Raw genomic sequence first — 14,338 nt, forward strand, 5'->3', positions numbered from 1 at the left:
TAAGACTACCCTAATGTCAGTGCTGGACAGGCCTTTAGGAGATTTGGTATCTCTCACAGGGTAAGAAATTTTAAAGGGGATTATAAAAACAGCAGCATTTCCACTGAAGAAATATAAAAATGCAAACATTCACTAAAATGTGCTTTGGAGGAAAAAAAAAATACAATGGGCAGAAAAGAACCAAAGAGAGGAAGTTAGAGAGGCATGCTTTGGTTCAACAGAAGGAATGTTGCCGAGCTAGAGCTATCTAACACTGGCACTAGCTGCCGTGAGGCATCAAGCCCACAGAAGTGACATGCAAATGCCAGGATATCTTTCAAGAGCATTTTAGAAGGGATGCTTGCTCTGGAAGGAAAGCTGGAGGAAGTGACATCTGGTTTCTCTCTTCTCTAGACTCTATAACTACAATGAGTTAATACAGAATATTCTCCCAATTTGCTACATTTACATCCATACTTTGAGTTACTTGGAGGAAATGGTATATATAATGATTATTTTCTGAGAAAGAAAATAAAGCAACATACAGAAAAATACATGCTCTTCAGGGTCCAGAATTATTGCCACTGTTACCATTTATACAGTGCTCAGGACACTCTGAAGTAAGGGCTTAGACGATTATCCTCCTTGGATTTCTTTATGATTCTATGACACCAAAAGAAAACGTTCTACTGAATTAGGCCACAGAGGGTTTTACCTACAACCTTATGATGTAAGCTTCAGTCCTAACATATAAATTAATGTATCAATATACCAGGAAGTTCCAAACACTGTTACCATTTGATATGAAATACTTGTCACTAAACGATACTTTTTCCTTTTCCAGGGGCTTTCAACTAATAGTACTCTATCAGTACAATAGCTGTTAGTACCAGTGCTGGCTTACCTAAGTTTGTTGTTACAATAGGAGCAACGGAAGCAGCTGATGTGAAACACCTGCTGGTTGGCCAAGAGACGCTCCATTGGGTAGACTGTCTTCTGACATTCCACACAGGTCTCTCTTGCAGGTGCCTGAAACTTCTAGGAAAAGGAAAAGGGCGACTTTCACTTAGCATAGGCAGAGATGAATTAGTCCTCTGCTGAGATGGGCCCTGAAATTTACTTCTGTTGTCTAAGGGCTCCCTAACCTGATCTGTCATTTCTCACAGGAACACTAAGTCCGCTGTGATTCTATCAGCTGACTCTTTGAAGACAAGGGGCTGTTCTGAATTCCTTTCCCAGACTGTTTGGCTGCCCTAAGTGTTAGCAGCCACTGAGGATGGGTGGGACTAGGGCTAGACTGTGGAGAAAGGCTTAGACAGGCCACAACACACACAAAATGGTACATACAAAATGTTTCCGCAGACAGGAAATTAGGAGAAAATCACACACAAGAAGAAAGACGTTTGATTGTTTCATTCAAGTGTCAAGGAAAAACAGGACAGACTTTTATAAGAACAAATTCTGAAGGGGAAATTTTCAAGGAGAGGAAGAGCATTTGGCTTTAGTAATTAAAAAAAGACACTTTGATAAAGCATCTTTCAGTTCCTTCTGCTTATAATCTTGACCTGCTCAATTCACCAGGCATAATCTTTTAAAAATAAGTCAAAACTGACACATAAATGGAACAATTTAAAAGAGACACAAACTATTTTATTAGGATTCCAGAAGAAAGCATAGCCCAATAAAGCTATAGGTTCTATCGTCTTTTAAACACACCAATAGAGAATAAAAACAACATAATGGGATGGGAAGTCATAACTGACTGGGAATCATGAACAGTTTGTAAAGTGTGGAATAGGGTGCAGTGAGCACAGCTGTTCTAGCTGGTAAACTCAGTCCTAAAGAATATAAAATAGTTGGTATTCTAACACTGATGAAAGCCAGAATTCCAAAACAGTAAGTTTTTTTTATCCTCACCGAGGACACTTTTTGCATTCATCTTCAGATAGAGCGAGAGGGAGAGAGGGAGGAAGAGAAAAAAACATCAATGTTACAGAGACACATCGACTGGCTGCCACCCACATAACCCCAACTGGGGCCAGGGACAAACAGCAACCAAGGTACCTGCCCTTAGCGAGAACCGAACCAGGGTCTCTCTGGACCGCAGGCTGACGCTCTAACCACTGAGCAAAACCAGCCAGGGTCCAAAATAGTGAGTTTTTATATAATAAGAAATGGTTACATGGCTACTAGGGATGAAGGTACCAAGTCATTAGGTGTGTGTAACCCTCGACTTGTTTCAACAGAAACACCTCAACCAGTAAATGCAGAAGCAGCTTACATTAAGGTGGCCAAGAAGCTCTCACAGATACGTTGGTGGCCCCTTTGCTGCCAAGACCAATGTTTCTAAATAATGCAAATCAGCTACAAGGCCCAGGACCTGAATGGTTAAGGTAATCCTAAAATAAACCAGGTATGGGCAAGACAGAGTTTTGATTTTTTTAAAAACCCTGCATATAGACCCATAAACAAATTCACACTGCTGGTTCACTTGTAAAGCAAAAAACAGAAATGGTTTTTCAAGCAGATTTGCACAGGAAATAAGAATAGAAAATGGGCCCTGGCCGGTTTGGCTCAGCGGTTAGAGCATCGGCCTGCGGTCCAGAGAGACTGGGGTTCGGTTCCCGCTAAGGGCACGTACCTTGGTTGCAGTTTGTCCCCGGCCCTGGTTGGTCGTGTGGGTGGCAGCCACTCAATGTGTCCCTTTCACATTGATGTTTCCCTCTCTCTCTCTTCCTCTCTCTCCCTCCCACTCTACCTGAACAAAAAATGGAAAAATGTCCTTGGGTGAGGATTAAAAAAAAAAAAAAAGAATAGAAAATGGGCATAAAATGGAGGTAAAGGGAAAGATCTGTAAAAAGGAGTATAACAGCCTGTCTGGTGTGGCTCAGTAAATTGAGCATCATTCCACAAACTGAGAGGTCCTGATTCGATTCCCAGTCAGGACATATGCCCAGGTTTTGGGCTTGATCCCCAGTCGGGGGCATGCAGAAGGCAGCCGAGAGATGTTTCTCTCTCTCTCTCTCTCTCTCTCTCTCTCTCTCTCCCCCCGCTATAAAACTAAAAACATTTTTTTTTAAAAGGAGTTTAATAAAATTAGTGGGAAACTCCCAAATAGCACCAAAGGATTAAGAATGAAGAAGCAGAACTGATTGGAAATGGCTCCTCAATAACAACCTCAATCCATCTCTAAGGGTATAGTCCTAAAAGAAAAATGAAAGAATCAAAGACCAGAGGCTACAATCTAGTTTATCAAGCATAAGGGAGGTATTTAACTGTAATCAAATGTTACTATACTGAATGCTGTTGGGAATAATTAAGGCATTATTTGGAGCTCTGAATTCTTTTTTTCTTATGAACACTTCTAACAAGATAGGACTTAAGTGGAGATGTCCTCGAATAGTTTAATTAGGTTTCTCTGAAAGGACTAGGACCTTATCTAGCAAGCAGGAGGCACATTAAAATGCAGAATAATTGGGTATAATACAAATGAAGCCACTGGACAGAGCCCATACAAATCACAATTCACATAATGTAAAAGTAATAGGACAAATGAATTTATCAGATTGAAAATATTTTTCAGCTGCAGGGTGGATTCTGTATTTTTTTGAACACTTGACTTAGGAAAATAAGTATTCATTCTGGTCAGTAAAAACAGAGCAGGAGACAAATTTCACATGGTATAGGAGGAAATGGGTATTATTCCACTAAGGGGGAACGAAGGGTTAAAGAGCACCCCTCCACTGTACACACACACAGAACACACTGTAGGAGAGGGGTACAGCCCAGTGAATAGAAGGGAGAACCTGAGAGAAAGCTGAAAGTTGAGCTCACATTAGGAGGAAAGTGGAAGGCAGGAGCAGAAATTAGGTACCAGGAGCAGGAAGCAGAAGCTGGAAGAGACAAACAGGAACCTTCAATGAATACACGGCATCTGGAGCGCCCTGCAGCGCATTACTGCAGCTGAGCTGTAACTCAGTTACAGACTCAGATCCACGAATAAGACCATGTTTTCTTTCTTTTTCAACTAACTGCTAATCGTGGTGAAATCAGCCCCACTCATATCTATCTACTTGAGGCTGGAACATGTACCAGCTCAGGAGACAAGGCTTTTATGAGCCTTCACCTACACTAGGAGTGTTTCATTAACAATTCTTTAGTGTCTTACTACCTCCCACACCTGACCCACCTTGACTCTCTCTTGAATGGAGCCTTCACCCACACAAGTGAAACATCATTCTTCTTCCTTAATATCAAAATCATATAGGCCATACCTTGTTTTATTGCACTTCACAGATGATGTGTATTTTTGTTTTTTGTTTTTTAATTAAAGGCAAGACCCTCCATTAGCAAAAAATTACAACTCATTTTATTGTGGTGGTCTGGAACTGAACCCACGGTATCTCTAGGTATGCCTATAGACTGCTGCTCAAATATCTGACTAACTCCAAGTTTCTAACTAGCCAGACCTACCAGATTCCTATTATCCTTATTCATTTTTACATAAACTCTTTTTAATATTATTTAAAGTTTATGAGGCAGCTGCCCAAGGGCCTTTATAGTTTCATAAAGACAAAAGGATGCCAACATGGTATAATGCCAAGTCAGAGTGGCTGCGGCTGTGCCTTCCCTTTATTTCCTCTGTCCTGGGCTCTCAGCCACTTTTCTATAATTGCCCCCATGTCTATTCAGACAACAGGAAGCATAGTCAATGCCCAAAAATCTCTACCATTATGGTAGGCCTGGCGTACATCCTGCCCATGCCTTCATGGCATGCTCAGACTTGGCACAGTCACATTTAAAACACGGCCAATATTAGAATGTTAGACATTTTTTATCTTTACTATAAATATTTTTAATATGTAAGATGTTTTTGATCTCCTCTCCCTTGCCCATTTTCACATGTAGAAATGAACATACCAGCATGTCAGATGCCTTATCAAAGTTCTTATGATCAATAAATTAAAACTCAGAACTACCAACTCACAAACCAACAGAGCATTTTCTAATTTTTCCTGGAATGTTAAATTTCCATAACTAAAGGGAACTCTTTGGGGAAAGAGAGCAGATGCTAACCCAAATGAAAATAATCTCACTACAGCACTTTGAATAAACTACAGTCTTTGTTTCAATTTAAAATATGTAGATAATAACTTTGGGATATTTAGGAATGAATGAGGTAATATATAAATAATTGATGTTCATAAACACTGTCATGTCTTTCCTATCTGAGGGATCTTACAGGCCTATGCTAATCAGCATCTACTTAAAGCTATTTTTTCCAACAAGTGTATGACTTCATCTATATTCTTTCACTCTATCTTAAGTATATTTTTTAGTTTAACGAAGGCTCCAGTGGGGTATATATGTGTATATTATGGGGGGAGGCAGCAGCTGGCAACAGGCAGTGAAGTTAACTAGCCTTTAGACATAGTAAAATCAGAAGAAAATTCTGTATTGACGTCAGACCTCCATTCCTCAGACCACCACAAAATGCCTGTCATTCTCTCCTTCCAATTTGTGCAAAATACCTAGGTAAGTAAATTAAAATTATTCACCACACAGTAAATGATTGGGCCAGTTCTATGCAGCCTTAACCCTTCCCATAGCTTTCTGTGAAACTGTTTGAAAGTGTTTTGGGGATATTCACATCTTCGATAGACTGCTTTCACGCAGAGGAAAGGTTAGTGCTCTAGAAAGCAGTAATGATGTAGATAATGAGAAAAGATTCTGGATGCCCTTCTAGCATAATTCTGATCACTCTGCAAAAGAGCATAAAACCTCTTCCCCTGTCTGTAAAGGAAGGGGCAGCTGGCAGGGCATGGAAGGGGTGCCACAGTGCATGTCCTCTCATGCTGTCTGCCATGTTTTCTCGCCACATTCATGAGCAGGTCCAGCCAAGGAAGTCTGGGACTAGGCTGTCCCAGACACAGTGGGGGCAAGTGGGTGTTCCAGGTCAGCTTCATCTCCTTGTATTTCCTCCCTTATCCTCCCCTCTGGGAACATTTAGGGGATACTTTCTTTCAACGGGAGAACATAAAGCTTAAGAGACGTCTAGGTCTCTTAAGTCAAAAGGTTCTGATCCTTCTCACAGTGTCCACTGAGCTCTGTACCCAGAATAACACATTTTTAAGAAGGAACCTGCAACTTCAACTTTATTATCACCAAGTCTCATCAACTAAGCTATTTGGCCAGTGTTCAAAATATATAAAATGCTTACTTTTAAGGACTAGTATTTTTTTTTTTAATTAAGCTAAATTTTGAAATGAATTGAGTCTCATCCTTAGATGGCCTGTTTTGTTTTGTTTTTTATTAATCCTCACCTGAGGATTATTTTACCATTGATTTTTAGATAAAGTGGGAGAGAGAGAGAGAGAGAGAGAAACATTGATGTGAGGGAGACACATTGATTGGTTGCCTCTGCATGACCCCGACGGAGTTGGGAATCAAACCTGCAACCCTGGTATGTGCCCTTGAACGGGAATCAAACTCGAAACCCTTTGGTCTGTGGGCTTTAACTGCTGAGCCAAACTGGCCAGGGCTAGATGTCCTATTTTCTTTTTCTTTTTTTCTTGCTTTCTTTATTTTAGTTCAGATAGAGTGGGAGGGAGAGAGTAGAAGAGAGAGAGAGAAACATTGACACGAAAGGTACACATCAAGTGGCTGCCACCCACACGACCCAACCAGGGCCAGGGACAAACTGCAACCGAGGTACATGCCCTTATGGGAACTGAACCCGGGTCTCTCTGGACCTCAGGTCAACGATCTAACCGCTGAGCCAAACTGGCCAGGGCTAGATGTCCTATTTTCAATAAATGACGAGGCACTAAGAAAGAATTTTTCCAGGTTTCATGGGACCCAAAAATCTATTCTGAGTGAACAAGTTTATTCTTAACTGTATGTAATTTCCCAAAATGGAGAAACAACTTCTGTTGCATGGTCTATAACCACGAGATCAGTTATACCAGCAGGTCTTCCTATAAATACTAAGTATCTATATACTTGCCTGCAGAATGGAAAGGGACATTTGAGGAAGAAAAAATAAACTGCTCTTAAACAAAAGTGGAGTTGAGATTGGATCCCCCCCAGGCTCTGTACACCATAACCATTTGAGCTTTGAACCATAGGCAAAAATAAGCAGTGGGCCAGTTCACTCCAGTCTTTAGACAATGTGCAAAACCCGAGGTGCATGGCTGATGAAAGCAGGCCTGTCTGTAGTCTACTGCTGAGTGACCAGGGCCAATGAAGCAGGCATGAGCTGGGGAAGGTGCACAGGGAGCCTTACCTACATCTCCTCTTCATGGTATGTCAGGAAGACCTAAGTGAGATGTTTGTTGCTCATCACCTCAGAGCCTGGAGTTTGAATCAGGAAGGATCTTAAAGATCCAACCAAGGACTAGGAGGTCTGGTCTAGCAGTTGACGGAGGCATTTAAGACTGGACCGAGAATTCAAAAATACTAGAACAGATTTCAGTTCTTAGATTAGCCATGGAATTTCCCTAGTCTCTCAGTCACACAGAATCCATGGCCAAGTCAGATTTGCTAGCTGTTCTTGATCCAGAACTATAACCCAAGGACTCACATCTGGGCAGGGCTGCTATTGAAGAGGAAATTAACCCTGTGGCATGTCCTACTTTGTTGGACTCCAAATGCTGGAAAAAGAAAAGTGCTGATGAGCAGATCTTTAAGGCCAGCACAGAAGGAGGTCATGTTGAATACATGTGCAGATTCAATCACTATAATTCAGTTTTTTCTCCCTGTACTCACTTTCTCTTGCTACTTTCTTTACCTTTTGCTTCTTTTCAATAAACCTTACTCTTCTTATGAAATCTCTGCTTCCTTTGAAATGTTCATGTTTACCTTTTTACCCCTCCCCTCCCTTTTAATCTACCTTTTAAATCCCGGATCCTCCCCTTTCCTCACCTGTGTCCCCTTCTCTTCATCCTTTTTGTGCACTAGAACTTTCATCAAGGGACCAAGCATGCCCAAGTTGAAACAAGCATGACAGATGTGTGCGTGAGGATGAGGCAGTAGAAACAACCTGAAATCTAATCCTGCCTGCTGAGTTTCTCTCAAATGTTAAGTTTTGGAACAAAACTTAAGAGAGCACCAGAGGAGAAAGACACTAAAGAAATGTGGGGCCTTGGTCGGTTTGGCTCAGCGGTTGGAGCATTGGCCTATAGACCACAGAGTCCCAGGTTCGGTTCCCGCTAGGGGCACGTACCAAAAAATTAAAAAAAAGAAAAAAAGAAATGTGGGTATGTTTGGTTATTAATTCTAATGAGTAAATTAGCACAACATTAGCAAAGCATTCAATGAAAACAAGTCAGTTTTAATAATAATCAGCCTACAACAGGTGTTGATTTTTTATCTTTGTTTATTTTTATGGGAATATATATTTGTTCACAGAAAGGGAAAAGATAGTTTTAAAAATTGGTGAATAAAAAGAAATCATAGGTTGAATAGCCAAGTAACATTTTCTTAGGGTACAAAAATTTTGTACATTCCTTAACATCTAATATTATATTAAAGCATAAGTGTTACTTGAATGTCCATTTTTACATCAAATGGGCTGGCCAACCCCCACTGGAATGTACACATTCTTTCTGTAAATATGCTGACCACTAATCATGTAATGGTCAAGTTCCTCAGACCAGGGAGCCACTGTCTTGAAGTTGACACTGCACATTCCTGTCCAATGGGCTCATTTTAGTCTAACGGAATTCTCATATTTCCCCACTCACAGATTTATGGACTTGGACTTTTAAAAAAATCAGGTTATTTTCTTTAACCTCAGGTTTTCTTAAAACTTTCATAAGTTTTCTAGATTTCAAACTGAGTGCTATTAGAGAGCTTCCCCCCACTTCCTGACCCAAACATCTGAGCAGAAGTAGCAAGATTTCCAGGAAAAGTGACTGGCCTTAAGTGTGTCCTTATTTGGTATTTTTATCCCCAGGAAAGCAAAAACAGGTTATAATGAACATAATGATAGAGGTGTAATGAACTTCACTAGCAAACCAATATCTAAAGGCTTAGAGAGAAATTGCCATCATACCTTCACTGCTTTGGGAGGAGAACTTTCAGAAAAGCTGGAGGCTCTGGCATCTGGACTTAGTGGCTTGGGATGAACAGGTTGCTGGACCTCACTCTTAACCTGGGAGTTACCTGCTTGAGTTACAAAAGGAAGACATTTTTAGTACCTCATGGGAAGTCTCAGAAAAGGTTCCTTCCCAAAGCAAAGTTTAGAAACCTTTACTAATAACATGTCCTTTAACACCAGAAAAAACACTGCTTTTTTACTACAAAATAGTCTAATGCTAAAAGCTATGTTCTTAGGTTCTCTCACAAATCAGGTTCTCAGCCAGGAGGCTTTTCACCCTTTGCCACAAACTGTGAAAATCCAAACCACCCTATAGAAGGAAATTTCTGCCCTGTAGCTCTTGTTGTTACTTTTTTAAAAGATTTTTTTTTTTTTTTTTTCAAAGAGAGAGAAAGGGAGAGAGAGAAACATGGATGTGAGAACAAGGCATGGATTGGCTGCCTCCTACACACCCCCTACCGGGGATTTTGCCCAACCTGGGCACATGCCCTGATGGGAATCCAGCCATCAGCCTTTTGGTGCACGGGATGATGCCCAACTGAGCAACACAGAGCAGGGCACTTTTGTCATTTTAAAAGGCTGTTTATAAACTTTGATGACTTTTTGGTAGTTAGCACTTCCAGTAACTCCTTCTGGGGTGCCTGAGAGCAGAAATTTCACAACACATATGAGGGAAAGAGAGAGAGAAAGAAAGAAATTAAAAAAAAATGTTTTTTTCCCTTTATTGATTTTAGAGAGGAAGGAAGAGAGAGAGAGCGATAGAAACACTGATGTGAGAGAACATTGATTGGCCACCTCCTGCATGCCCCACACTGGGGATTGGGCCCACAACCTGGGCATGTGCCCTGACTGGGAATTGAACCAAAGACTCTTGGTGCATGGGTTGATGCTCAACCACTGAGCCACACTGGCTATATGTGAAATAAATTTGACTGTCTTTTTGGTCAGTCCCATAGCAAATATCCATGGATAAAAATTATGGAAAAAAGGCTCCATGAAATTTTTTTTCATAATCACTGACGTGTCGCCTGCATGAGTTAATTTCCTGTCAATATATTCATTGTGTAGAAAACTCAAAAGAGACACAGAAAAGTCATTTACACAGCTACTAAGGAAACATAAATTCTCTGTAATCTAAAGTTAAGTCAACAAAGTACTAAAAGATTAAGGCTTATTTCTCAAAAAAATGTTTTACAAACCTAGTCAAAATTCAGAAAGTTTTTTCCTTTTTTAAAAAATATTTTTATTGATTTTTATTATTTATTTATTTATTTATTTATTTATTTATTTTTTTTATCCTCACCCGAGGACATTTTTCCATTTTTTGTTCAGGTAGAGTGGGAAGGAGAGAGAGGAACAGAGAGAGAGAGAGAGAAACATCGATGTGAAAGGGACACATCGAGTGGCTGCCACCTGCACGACCGACCTGGGCCGGGGACAAACTGCAACCGAGGTACGTGCCCTTAGCGGGAACCGAACCCGGGTCTCTCAGGACCTCAGGCCGACGCTCTAACCGCTGAGCCAAACCGGCCAGGGCTTTTTATTGATTTTTAGAGAGAGATTGAAAGAGAGAAACATTGATGTGAGAGTGAAACATGGATTGGCTGCCTCCTGTATGTCCCCCTCCGGAGATGGCACATGCTCTGACCAGGAATCCAACCAGCAACCCTTGGGTGCATGGGACAACGCCTAACCAATTGAGTTGCATGAACCAGGGCCAGAAAACATTCTAGTCCAAGCAGAATGACTGCAAACGGAATATTCCTGGATTCTAGCAGCAAAAGTTTCTCTCTGATTTTTTTTTCTTTATTGATGTTCTAGAGAGAGAGGAAGAGAGAGGGAGAGAGAGATAGAAACATCGATGAGAGAGAACATCGGTTGGCTGCCTCCTGCATGCCCCCCACTGGGGAGTTGGCCCATAACCTAGGCATATGCCCTGACCAGGAATCAAACCGGTGACCTTTTGGTGCATGGGTCAATGCTCAAACACTGAGCCACACTGGCTGGACTTCTCTCTGAATTTTTAAGGTAGGGTTTATTAGAGACTTGTTTAGTTTGTACTTCTACTTTAGTTGCTGAGTTTTCAGTGTCTAATAAACGAATTAACTAGGGAGAAGGCAGAAATCCAAATATATATAAAACACTGAAAATCAGAATCAAAGTGGATATAATAAAGAAAAAAAAAACTGAAGGTTTTTTTTATCTTTGGGAGAATTAAGACTCAAAATCACTCCAAAACAGGATGAAAGGTGATGAAATTCAACACCAACAGAAACATCTCTAGAATCTGGCTAGAGGGTGGACTATGGTACACAGTTAGATAAATAGGGAAAGATATTTTCAACAGGCTACTCAAATACCAATTCTTAATCCCTGTGTGTAAATGAATAAAATCCTTGGCTAAACTTTTATTAAAATTAGTTTTTACAGCTTTAAACATGAAAAGATTTGGTACAAAAAATAGGATAAGTTCAATGAGAGAAGCATCAAAAGTATTCAGTTTGCCCCAAGTTAATCATATATAATTGAATTTAACTTCGCCCCAGACCATGGAATGTGTGAAGGGTATTCAAGTATCAGTCCTTAAAACCAAGTGAAGGATCTGATCAGCTGAATTTAATGTTACTTTCTCAGCACTGATAGCAGTGGGGACACTCTCCAGATCTAAGAACGAATACTTACAGGAGTCAACTTCAGCAGCAGTGGAACGGACTGCCAGGCTATTCTCAGTTGCAGAAACCTACAAAAAAAAGAGGGATGGGATTAAGAATCACATTAAAAATAAATGAGCAAACTGCTGTTAATGCCATAAAAACCTGCTGACTCCAGTCAGTCACTGGCTGCCTGGGGGAAATAACGGGCCCCAGAACAGCTGAGCATTTAAACAAGAGGCAGCAAAATGTCTTTTATGAGGATATTAACTGCCGCTCAATTACAGAGTAAGGGCAGAAACAGACTGAACTCCACTGCCAAAATTCTGCATCATCTCTCATTATAAAAGAATTTCTAAACCATATCTTTCAATTCTCTCTAAAAAATTGGGGAGGGGGTGGCAAACAAAACCCTCTATCAGGGAGAGCAAAACTCCTTACCATAAACCATAACTCATATAATCATAACCCAAGGCAAAATAAAGTCTTTACATATAGAAACCATTCTTATTCTTTAAAAAAAATTTTTTTTTCTTTACTGATTTTTAGAGAGAGAGAGAGAGAGAAACACCAATAAGAGAGAACATCAATTGGCCGCCTCCTGCATGCTCCCCACTGGGGATTTGGCCCACAACCTGGGCATGTGCCCTGACTGGGAATTGAACTGGTGATCTCTTGGTGCATAGGTTGACGCTCAACCACTGAGCCACACCAGCTGGGCAAAACCATTCTTATTCTTTAAGTTTCCTAATTCCTTATTTCCCAACCAAATATATTCTGCTGAAACAAGCTTGCTAGTACAGAAGACTTTCTGATAGCTATAAAACAAATGTATCTAAAACCAATCTCCAGCCCTGGCAGGTTTGGCTCAGTAGTTAGAGCATCAGCTGGAGGACCAAAGAGTAGTGGGTTCGATTCCAGTCAAGGGCATATACCTCGGTTGTGGTTCTGTCCCCAGCCCTGGTTGAGGTGGTGCAGGAAGCAACCAATCGATGTGTCTCTCTCACATCAATGTTTCTTTCTCTCTCTCTTTCTCTCTCCATCCCTCCAACTCTATCTGAAGATAAATAGGAAAAAAATATCCTCGGGTGAGGATTTAAAAAAAAATAAAACTAACCTCCGGTATTACCTTCAAGGTTAGTTTCCCCTTTTTAATCCCTGTCTCAAAACAACAGTGTTTAATAAGATGGCAGGTCTTATGTACAGGTGTATATTTTTCCCAGAAGCCATAAAATTTAAATAAAGGGACTTTCTACTAGCTTTATCTTTCCTTTCTGCTTGCCCCTAGACCTTCCTGGGATCTTTCTCTACACTCAAAATAATGAGGGGTTAATAAGTGACCAAATGTGCTCTCTTCATGTAATAATTCTTTTACTCAGACGTCAAGGATTTTATGAGTGATACTGAGAGTTTATATCAGGCTGTATAATGTACTGAATCAATTTATGATAAAACATTGGAGATTAAGTTGCCTGACTGCACCTGAATTTCAGCATGGTCATTTTCCCCACCACTCTCTTTTCATTACAGGAATTCTGACATGGTATAAAACAAACCAATATAATAATAGCCAATATTTACTGAGTCTTTACTATGATCACTGAAATGATCAACTTACATGCATTATTTCATTTAATGACACAAAATAAAAATTTTAAAATATATATATTTTATTGATTTTTATAGAGAAAGATAAAAACATTGATGTGAGATAGAAACATCAATTGGCTGCCTCCTGCACACCCCCAACTAGGGATCGAGCCCAAAACCCAGGCATGTGTCTTGATTGGGAATCGAACTGGGACCTCTCAGTCCATGGGACGATGCTCAATCTACTAAACTATACTGGCTGTGCGCAAAATAAAATTTTTGGAAGTTGGCTATAAAAGGCTCTTCAATTCTTGCTAATTAGTAGGTGCATCCATCCCAGGATGTTCTTCTCTCACCTCTAATTTGGTCACCTTGAACCTAAAGGGTAAAGCTAATGCCAGTCATGACATCATTACACATGTCCAACCACACGACTTCACTGCAGGAATAGCCAGGAGAAAGCATGTGAGATTCTGCTCAAACATTATATTAGGGGAAGGTACAAATTCATTCATAAGAGAAGAAAGGGAAGAACACTACCTTTAAAAAATATTCTATTTGAGGCAAGTTTACCCTAGCATTAATGTCCTTTTGTAACAAATGGAAGTTTAAATAGTTCTTAGGTATTAGTTAACAAAAACTAGGCAAATTGCCAAAAGGATAGATGAGGCTCTGGAAAAGTTTATAAATTTTAAGGCAGCCAAGCCTTTATGAACCTGCAGTGTGGCTTGAAGATAATGCCTGATCTTTAACACCTTTCTTCTGCACCCACTCCCCAATTCGTGATTCAGTTGCACTGATGCTCTTTTAGGCTGTAATTAAAATGATCTCATCCTCCAGTTCAGCTCAGAGTTCCAGTTTCAAATCAGCATAAATCCAATCAAGAAGAACACAAGGAATTAGATACAGGGACAATCCAAGCATTGTTTTCCAGAGAATCATTTCTCAAACTGGCATTGCCCTAGGGTACAATGGGGGATTTCAATGCTTGGAATATTTTCCCCTTAAATGTATATTT

General features: G+C 40.2%; 1 protein-coding gene across 4 annotated transcripts in view; it reads right to left on the reverse strand.

The window, feature by feature from the left end:
- The window catches only part of LIMA1 (LIM domain and actin binding 1), a 95,075-nt gene that overhangs the window by 3,373 nt on the left and 77,364 nt on the right, over positions 1–14,338 (reverse strand). For 2 of the 4 annotated variants that reach the window (XM_036252921.1, XM_036252919.1), the window contains exons 8-10: positions 11,762–11,819; positions 9,035–9,147; positions 884–1,017 (exon numbers count right to left, since the gene is read on the reverse strand). In XM_036252921.1, the coding sequence (XP_036108814.1) occupies positions 884–1,017; positions 9,035–9,147; positions 11,762–11,819 (305 nt within the window). The remainder of the gene's footprint in view (positions 1–883; positions 1,018–9,034; positions 9,148–11,761; positions 11,820–14,338) is intronic. The other 2 variants (XM_036252922.1, XM_036252920.1) reach the window with 1 other exon arrangement.

This window comes from Molossus molossus, unplaced genomic scaffold, assembly GCF_014108415.1.
Source record: "Molossus molossus isolate mMolMol1 unplaced genomic scaffold, mMolMol1.p scaffold_m16_p_10, whole genome shotgun sequence".
NCBI lineage: Eukaryota > Metazoa > Chordata > Mammalia > Chiroptera > Molossidae > Molossus > Molossus molossus.